Source organism: Salvia miltiorrhiza, chromosome 1 (assembly GCF_028751815.1).
Source record: "Salvia miltiorrhiza cultivar Shanhuang (shh) chromosome 1, IMPLAD_Smil_shh, whole genome shotgun sequence".
Classification (NCBI taxonomy): domain Eukaryota; kingdom Viridiplantae; phylum Streptophyta; class Magnoliopsida; order Lamiales; family Lamiaceae; genus Salvia; species Salvia miltiorrhiza.
The window spans coordinates 7530954-7540008 of NC_080387.1; the positions used below are offsets into that span (position 1 = coordinate 7530954).

Below are 9055 nucleotides of genomic sequence, written 5' to 3' on the forward strand. Positions count from 1 at the left end.
CCTCCCTGGCTTGCAACAAACAACGAGATCACTCTTGTTGTTGGCCGGCATCTTCAGCCGCACCGGGTCTATTCTTCACAGACCCTGGGTCGGCGAGTCGACGGTGTTAGTCTTCTCAGCTGCCACCGCTTCGATTCTTCCTTCTCACACGCTTCCCTCTTCTCTCTTTCTTTCCAATTCACCAACCTGATCCTTCTCCTCATAAGGCAGCCCTCTCCTTCTTCCAAGGCAGCCTTCTTCTATCTTCCGCCTTCTACGTTTTCTTGTCCTCCTCCACTTCTCCGTCTCCCTCATCTCCTCACCCCACCACTGACGTCCTCCTCTTCTGTTTATCCGGACTCACTCTGTTCTCAAATCTTCTCACGAAATTCTGAGACTAGGAGTTGGGTACCGTCTGATCATAGCCTCCATCGTCATCTCTCTCTTTTTGATGTTGCCAAAAAGGGGGAAAAGTTGGAAAGTCAGAAGTCAGAGAGAAACCTTTTCCTTGAGGTTGCTCCTGTCCTCTAACTCTCGACTGATGATGGAACAGCAAAGGATCACCAGAAGTCAGAAGGATGACGTTTCAGATAAGACCTCAATTCAACGGAAAACAAGTGAGAGTGGAACAAGCTTAGGAACATGAAGACACGAAGACAGAAGATGAAGATCAAGAAGTTCAAGGCGCAGCCAAGCAGACTGCTGGAGTCCATGGTTTAACCATGATGTTTTTTTGTTTATCGTTTTACTCCAATGTAAGTCTTGCTCTGTACCTCGACTGATGGCTTATCAGTCCTTTTAATGAAATGAACTTCTTATTGATCTCACCCTGAAGACAATGACTCTTTGTCCAGGCTCTGATTTATGGTTTTTCTGTCTTCTTTAAAGTTCTGTGTTTAGAACTGTTTTCGTTCTTGCTCTAAGTATAAGTTGTTTAGGTTCTATTGTTAAGGGGGAACTGTTTTCACCCCTCGTCTAGAACTTGTACAGAGAGCTCAGTCTTTTTAAGTGTCTAGAACTGCTGTGTGGTTTTGGCATCATCAAAAAGGGGGAAATTGTTGGGAACCTTGTGGAATATCCTAACCCTTGTTTTGATGATACCAAAATTCATAGGACTTAAATGTAATAGACTAGAATCATTTTGAACTCAAGTGTTAGAGTTCGTTTCTAGTTTAGTTGCGGTGTCAAAGACTGAAGACTGAAGACTGAAGACTGAAGAATGAAGACTGAAGACTGAAGACTGGAGTTACCAACTGAAGTATCAGTTGAAGAATCAATTGAAGACTGATTATTTAATGCGCGCCATAGACTGATACTAAAGTCAAGTATCAGTTGAACATTCCTCCTAGGACTGATCTTCCAACGTTCAGAGGAAGCCACGTACGCTCAAGTACAGCCGCATTAAATGCAGAGATATCTCCATATCTTATCTCTGCAGAGGTCATTCCTATCTGGTGGTTACTTTTCAGAGATGTCACATCTCCTGTCCTTCAAAGAGAGCCGTTTCCACACAGACAAGGAACCTCGAAGATTGAAGCCTCAGCCCAAATTCGAATTGCTCTCCAACGGAAGAAATCTTGAGGACGATTTACGCCAACGGATCTATTCAAGAGTTCTCCTACAAATAGCGCTCGAGGATCACTTCAATCTTCACCGATTCAACAACATAAGCTGAAGCTCTGCCGAAATAGCTACTCAGCCGAAAAGCTTAAACGCTCAAAGCTTGAATCGAAGAAGAGAATTCCAAAACCAAAATCAGTCACTACTGATTACATACATTCTCTTAGACCCTAGGCATATATTCTGTGTACCCAGAAGCCAAAAGGTCAAACTTGCTTCAAAGAACTTGTTCTTTGTAAGTATAGTTGGCACTCGTTTAAACCTCTCCCCCATAAGAGTGTTTGAGTGATTCGGAGATTCAGGAAGGTACTCTGAACTCTGAAAGGGAAGTCTGAGCACGAGGTGTGCTTAGCAGGGAAATCCTACGCGAGTTGTGTAGGTGCTGAAATCCTATACGAGGTGTGTAGGTAGGGAAACCCTACGCGAGGAGTGTAGGTACTGAAGAGAGTTTATCTTCAGTTTACGGTTTGCAGTGCACCAGGCAAGCACTTGCGGAGTGGATTGTTGGTCTGATCAACCAGCCGTGGATGTAGGAAAGAGTTTTTCCGAACCACGTAAAAGTCTCTGTGTTATTTACAGCTTTCAGTTTTACATTCTTTACTGTGCTATTTCTCTGATAAAACTGAACACTGACTAACTGCTAGAGAAACCCTAATCCAACTATCTGCTCCACCGAGGCTATTCGAAACTAAGTTTAATTTCCGCTGCGTGTGATATCAATCTGACTGAACTATCCTCTGATAGTAAGGAAGAGTGATATCATCTCTATCTTTGCAAACACGACTGAAGCCCTTACGTGGATCAGTTAAGTTCTTGTGACTTAACTGATAACTCTTTACTGAAGAGCTTTCAGTATCAATCGTCAACCCTGTTGGTCAAAACTAATTTCGGTTAAACAGGTGTCTGGTTTGCTTGTAAAGTTTCTTTTCTATCTCTGACTGAGATCCCTCTGATTGAGGTTGGTAGATAGATCAAAAATAGCCTATAGGTGTATCCCCCCCCCCATACACCTATTCGAGACCCCCCCGGACCTAACATATTATAATATAGTATTGAAGTCGATTTGATAATAAGAAAATGAACTACTATAGTGTAAATAATGAAGTCGAAATAATTATACTCAATGAAATAAAGTTGAATTAATTAATTGAAATAAAGTATTGTGAGAGTGAATAAAAAATTAAATAAAATGAATCATACGATGAGATTTTGCTCGAAAAACTGTATAACATATACTTTATTTGTATGTATTTTAATAAAGTATTGTAATCGATTTGATAATAACAAAATGAACTACTATTATGTAAGTAACGAAGTCGAAATAATTATACTCAATGAAATAAAGTTGAATGATATAATATAAATGAATTAGTGAAGTTGAAAATAAAAATAACATAGTTAATACGATGGGACATCGCTCGGAAAACTATATAACATATATTTGAAGAAAATGTATTATAATATAGTATTGAAGTCGATTTGATAATAAGATAATAAACTACTATAGTGTAAATAACGAAGTCAAAATAATTATACTCAATGAAATAAAGTTGAATTAATTAAATGAAATAAAGTATTGTGAGGGTGATTTTTTGTTAAGTGAAATGAATCATACGATGAGATTTTGCTCGAAAAACTGTATAACATATACTTTATTTGAATGTATTTTAATATAGTATTGTAATCGATATGATAATAACAAAATGAACTACTATTGTATGAGTAACGAAGTCGAAATAATTTTACTCAATGAAATAAAGTTGAATTAATTAATTGAAATAAATTAGTGAATATGAAAAAAAAATTAAATCATACGATTGGATTTTGCTCGGAAATCTATATAACATATACTTTATTTGAAAGTATTTTAATAAGGTATTGTAATCGATATGATAATAACAGAATAAATTACTTTTGTATGAATAACGAAATCCAAATAATTATACTCAATGAAATAAAGTTAAATTAATTAATTGAAATAAATTAGCGAATTAGATTTAATAATAAGAAAATAGAATTAAGTTTAATTAATTAATTGATTTGAATGATTGACCACTAAAATGAAGAGATCTAAATCTTTGATTTCAATCTTCCTAAGCCTCGTCATCATTAATTTTCACTAAATCATCATAAAAAATCGATAGATTATTATGGAAGGGATAATATTGTCAAATCACAAAATACCAAAAAATCGGCCAAATCAAATCTTAACAAAAAAAACCACCACTGCCCTTTATATATATATATATATATATATAGGGGAAGGCTAAAATAAGAACGCTTCTTAAAATATAAATTAGGAACCATTTTCAGCCCTTAGATCATCAAGATCTACGGTTGATTCATCACCTTGTTGAATAAATTCATGGTCCTGAGTTCGAATCCCAAAGGTAGCAAAAAATTATTTTTCGCAATTCATGCCTTTATACAGTTTATTCATGCGTGTTATACATAAAATTCATACATTTTTGTTGGTTCGTAATTCTTAAAATAAGGGTGGTTTATTGAATAACCGCCCTATATATATATATATATATATATATATATATATATATATGGTCAAGTTAAACAAAGAATGACCCTATGTATAGAGAAAAGAGATTAAATCTCATCCCTTAAAACCATTGAATCGTGTGGCTAGCTTGAACTGAATCTGCTTCCAAATTTTAATTAGCATAAAAATTGTTCGAAATTAGATTTTAATTAGAATTAGGGTATTTGGGTAACTTTGCAAATTAGTAAAAACTGCAAATCCCGAAATCTACTCCCATTTACCTCATTTCCTCCCCCCATTTACTGCCCACCTACCCACAATCTCTAGGGTTCGATTGAGGTTCTGAGGAGACGAAGAGACGAGTCGCCGGACGGCGGACCCATGAGAGGGGCGCGCGACAGAGAAACAACTCAGCATTCCTGGGTGACGACGTCACTGAATTGCAGAGAGAGGGACGACGACGATTTGCGGGTCTGCAACTCATCGGACCCCTCTCCCCAAATCGATGAAGCAGCCGCGACCTTGGCTTCATTGAAGAGATGAGACGACATCACTGGAACATCTAAGCCACGACGGCGCTGGAGAGCTTAGCAGTGGCGACCCCATCGAAAATTCATGGCCAAGGCACCAGAGTGAGGAAGAGAAGAGAACTAGGGCTCCACTTTGAATTTCTCGAACTGTCACCTTTTGTGAATTTGTAACTGTACAGTTTGATTCCATTCTTTTATTTTTCTTTTTTTGTGAATTGTTATTGTTTCTCTTTTCAATGAATTCTGGGCATAATGAGTCGTGGTGGAAAATTTGCACAAGAAATTTCAGATTGAATGAGCAATTTTGGAATTTTGGAGATATTCATGCGAGTAAATCTGAATATATTTGTTCATTTAGATATTGTGTTTTGTTCATTTATAAATTGTGTTCTGTTCATTTATGTTCTCGGTGAATCGCTTTTATTTTCGTTTCTGTTATGAAATCTGCTTTTTTTCCATTTTTTTTAACATAAATTATTTTGAACATGCTTTAAAAATTTACGAACATCTAAATAAACTATTTGAATATCTCTTACTAACATAAAATATTTAACATAAAGCATTTCGAACAAGCTTAATAAAATTACGAACATCTAAACAAAAATATTTGAATTTTTTTTATTGATATAAAATATTTAACATTTGAACTTTTTGAACAGGCAGAAAACAATTACGAACACATTAATAATATATTCGAATGGGGAAGGGGGCTGAATAAATTGGAGAGAGAAAAAAATGTGAAAGTTTCATATAATTTGCAGAGATTGGCGTGAATGATATATTGAAAATATCAGATATGGACGAAATAAAAATAAAAATAAGAAGATATGGCAGTATAAGATATTACCAAAAATTAAAGAGATAATTTAGGATATGTTAATCTTAATTCATGGTATTAATATAATTATCAAATTACAAATATATCATTTTCGCTATAATTATGGAATAAAATCAGCATAAAATTTGAACCCTTGGATTGACAGATTTGGATGCTCCAGATTAATTCTCTATTCTCTACATATTTATCATTCTTTGTTTAACATTTCTATATATATATATATATATATATATATATATATATATATATATATATAGGGTTGAGTTCAGGTAGTATCCAAGCTTATAATAGATCCGTAGATCCATATCTAGACCACACATTTATGACATGTGGCGCATCAAGATGGTAGCACGTGGCAAGAAGCTTCCAAGCATTTCAAGACAAAATCTGGAGAGGGGTAAAATTGAAATGTAATTTTCGGATTTAATACTTAAAAAAAAAATTGATTTTCTCAAAATAGATATATTTTAGATGCATAAAGTTTAATACGAAAATGCATGAAAGTTCATATAAAAATGCATACAGTTTCATATAAAAATGCATAAGATTTCACCCCACCCCACCCCCTCACACCCCTGAACCCCACCCCACCCTTTCCCCACCCCCCCCCCCCCACCCCACCCCCCACCCAAATTTTTTTTTTTTTTCAAAAGCTGATTTTCTGATTGCTGACCCACCCCCACCCCCACCCCCACCCACCACCCACCCCCCCTCCCAATTTTTTTTTTAATTTTTTCAAAAATTGATTTTCGAGCACTGACCCACCCCCACCCCACCCACCCCCCCTCCCCCCAAAAAAAAATTAATTTCTTTTATTTTTGGGGATGCATAATTTCATACATTGATATGCATATATTATTACATGAAAATGCATAAAACATTACTACAAATAATTATTTTTGGAAATACACCCTAAAATAAATACTAACACTAAAACCTAGATACACTAAAAAACTACACACGAAACCGAAAAACTAAACCCTAAATACTGGAAACACTCAACGCTAAACAGCAGTAAACCCTAAACACGAAAACCAAACCCAGAAATAAAGACGAAACACGAAAACCGAGTAGACACGAAAACCGAAAAACGAAACCCGAAACACGAAAACACGAAAAGCGAAACAGCAGGAAACCCGAAAGACGAAAACGCAAACCGAAAAGAAAGACGAAACACGAAAACCGAGACACGAAAACACGACAGACGAAACCCGAAAACGAAACCCGAAACAGGAAACCCGAAAAACGAAAGCCTAAACACGAAAACACTACACACGAAACCCGAAACCCTAAACCCGAAACCCAAAACACTAAATCCTAAACACTAAAAACCTAAGTAAACACTAAATCCTAAACACTAAACCCTAAACCCTATACCATAAACCCTAAAAACTAAACCCTAAACACTAAAACACTACACACTAAACCCTAAACACTAAATCCTAAACACTAAAAACCTAAACACTAAACCCTAACCCTATACCCTAAAATAAAATATTATAAAACGTGTGTATATAAAAAAGAAGAATGCATAATCATGAACAATAAAATGCATATATTATTACATGAAAATGCATAAACATTAACTACAAATAAGTTTTTTTTGGGGGGGTGGGTCAGCAATCAGAAAATCAGTTTTTGAAAAAAAAAATTGGGTGAGTGGGGGTGGGGGTGGGTCAGCAATCAGAAAATCAGTTTTTGAAAAGAAAAAAAAATTGGGGTGGGGGGTGGGGGTGGAGGTGGGGCAGGGGTGGGTGGCGAAACTACCAGATTTATTATAATGAAATGCATTTTTTTTGTATAATTTAATGCATTTTTATGTGAAAAACTTTATGCATTTTTATTTGATTTTATATGCATGTGAAACATGCCTATTTTTAGGGGGTGGTAATGGGGAGGGTTGGGGGTGGTGTGGGCTGGATTGGGGGTGGTGTGGGGGGGGGGTGGTGAAAATACCAAAACTGAAAAAATTAAATGCATTTTTCTGTTCAAAGTTATGCATTTCATGTGAAAATTTTATGCATCTTTGTGTGAAACTATATGCATCTAAAATATACTCCCTCCGTCCCCAAAATAAGTTCCTCTTTGGGGACGGCACGGGTTTTAAGGAAAAGTGGTAAAGTGTATTGATAGTGGAGAAAAATATGTTATAATTAGTATTGGGAGTGGTGAAAGGTGAAAAAGTGTTATAATTAATATTGGGAGTTGTGAAAAAGTGAAAAGTAAGAATAGATAAAGTATTATTAGTGGTGGGGTAGTTGTCCAAAAATGGAAAGAAAGAAAGAGGAACTTATTTGGGGGACGTCCCAAAAAGGAAAAAGAGGAACTTATTTCAGGGACGGAGGGAGTATCTATTTTGAGAAAATCTAAAAAAAATATATATATTTTTTAATTATTAAATTCGAAAATTACATTCCAATTTTGCCCCTCCAGATTTTGCCTTGGAATGCTTGAAAGTTCCTTGCCACGTGTCACCATCTTGATGCGCCACATGTCATAAATGTGTGGTCAAGATTTGGACCTACGGATCTATTATAAGTATTGGATACTACATGATCTCATTCCTATATATATATATATATATGTAATGATTTAGGTCACAAATGAAAAGACAATTTGCTTTATTACAGAAGACACGTGGCCCAATCCCCCTCTGTTTCTTCGCGCCTTTTCTTCTTCCTCACAGCTGAGTATTTGTTTTGTTTTTTCTGGGTTTCCCCACACAACTCCTTCCAATCTTTCTCTTGGGGAGTTAAACAGCCGAAAGCTTCTGCTATAAATCATAAAAGAAGAAAGAAGCTTCTTTCACATTTTCTTTTTATGACGGGAGTTTCTCTTACATTTTCAAACGCCATGAATTTTGCTTCTGAAACTGGTATCTTCATCACAAACCCTCTTCATTATTTTTTCACTTTAGATGAAGTGTATCTCGATTTTCATGGTTGCATCTCTGTGTGTGTGGGTTCTTGCTAGACAACATAAGCAGTTACTTTTTAAAATTTTATTTGTGGGCTTCGACAATTGATTTTCGAGTTCATTAAAATGGCAGGTAGTGTGATTCTTGAGGCTGGTGCTACTGGAGATCTTGCAAAACTTAAGGGTGAAGTATTTTTATCTTTATTTTCGTGTCTTTGTTTATTCATGGGTTTTTTCGGTGCTTAATTTCTGAGCTTTTTTCGTTTTTGGTTTTGTGATTGCAGAGATCAAGAAGAAGGTTGATGATGTCGATTTCAGGAGGATATGTGATGTAATCAATGACTTGTGCACTGGCCGGAGAGTCTTGCATCACGCGGCTGAAATGGGGCATTTTCAAGTTTGCAAATTCTTGATTGAGAACGCCGGAGTCTATATTGATGTCTTGACTGACAAAGGTTCTCTCTCTGTCTCTGTCTCTCTCTCTCTCGTTCTGTTTATGTTGAGTTGAAATAATTTGGCATTATCTGTCTTCATGCTTATGTGATTTCTTGAATTTCTTTTCTGGTTTATCTGTTGGTTGTGGTGTGTATCAATGCTTTTGGTCTCTCTCTCTCTTTCTCTCTCTCTCTCCTGATTCTTGTTTTCTTCACGTTAAGTTGAAATGATTTGGGATTATAT

General features: G+C 35.9%; 1 protein-coding gene across 1 annotated transcript; it reads left to right on the forward strand.

The window, feature by feature from the left end:
- Nucleotides 1-8093: 8093 nt before the first annotated feature.
- LOC131011894 (uncharacterized) lies at nucleotides 8094-8885 on the forward strand. Its single transcript, XM_057939826.1, has 3 exons — nucleotides 8094-8336; nucleotides 8511-8561; nucleotides 8662-8885. The coding sequence occupies exons 1-3, from the start codon at nucleotides 8282-8284 to the stop codon at nucleotides 8883-8885; spliced, it is 330 nt and encodes a 109-aa protein (XP_057795809.1). The 5' UTR covers nucleotides 8094-8281.
- Nucleotides 8886-9055: the final 170 nt, after the last annotated feature.

What these genes read in the sequence shown, in the direction of transcription:
- LOC131011894 (XM_057939826.1), top strand. Translation starts at nt 8,282, where the DNA reads ATGACGGGAGTTTCTCTTACATTTTCAAACGCCATGAATTTTGCTTCT. An exon ending in GAATTTTGCTTCTGAAACTG is followed by an intron (nt 8,337 to 8,510) that starts GTATCTTCATCA and finishes TTAAAATGGCAG; the next exon opens with GTAGTGTGATTCTTGAGGCT. An exon ending in AGATCTTGCAAAACTTAAGG is followed by an intron (nt 8,562 to 8,661) that starts GTGAAGTATTTT and finishes TTGTGATTGCAG; the next exon opens with AGATCAAGAAGAAGGTTGAT.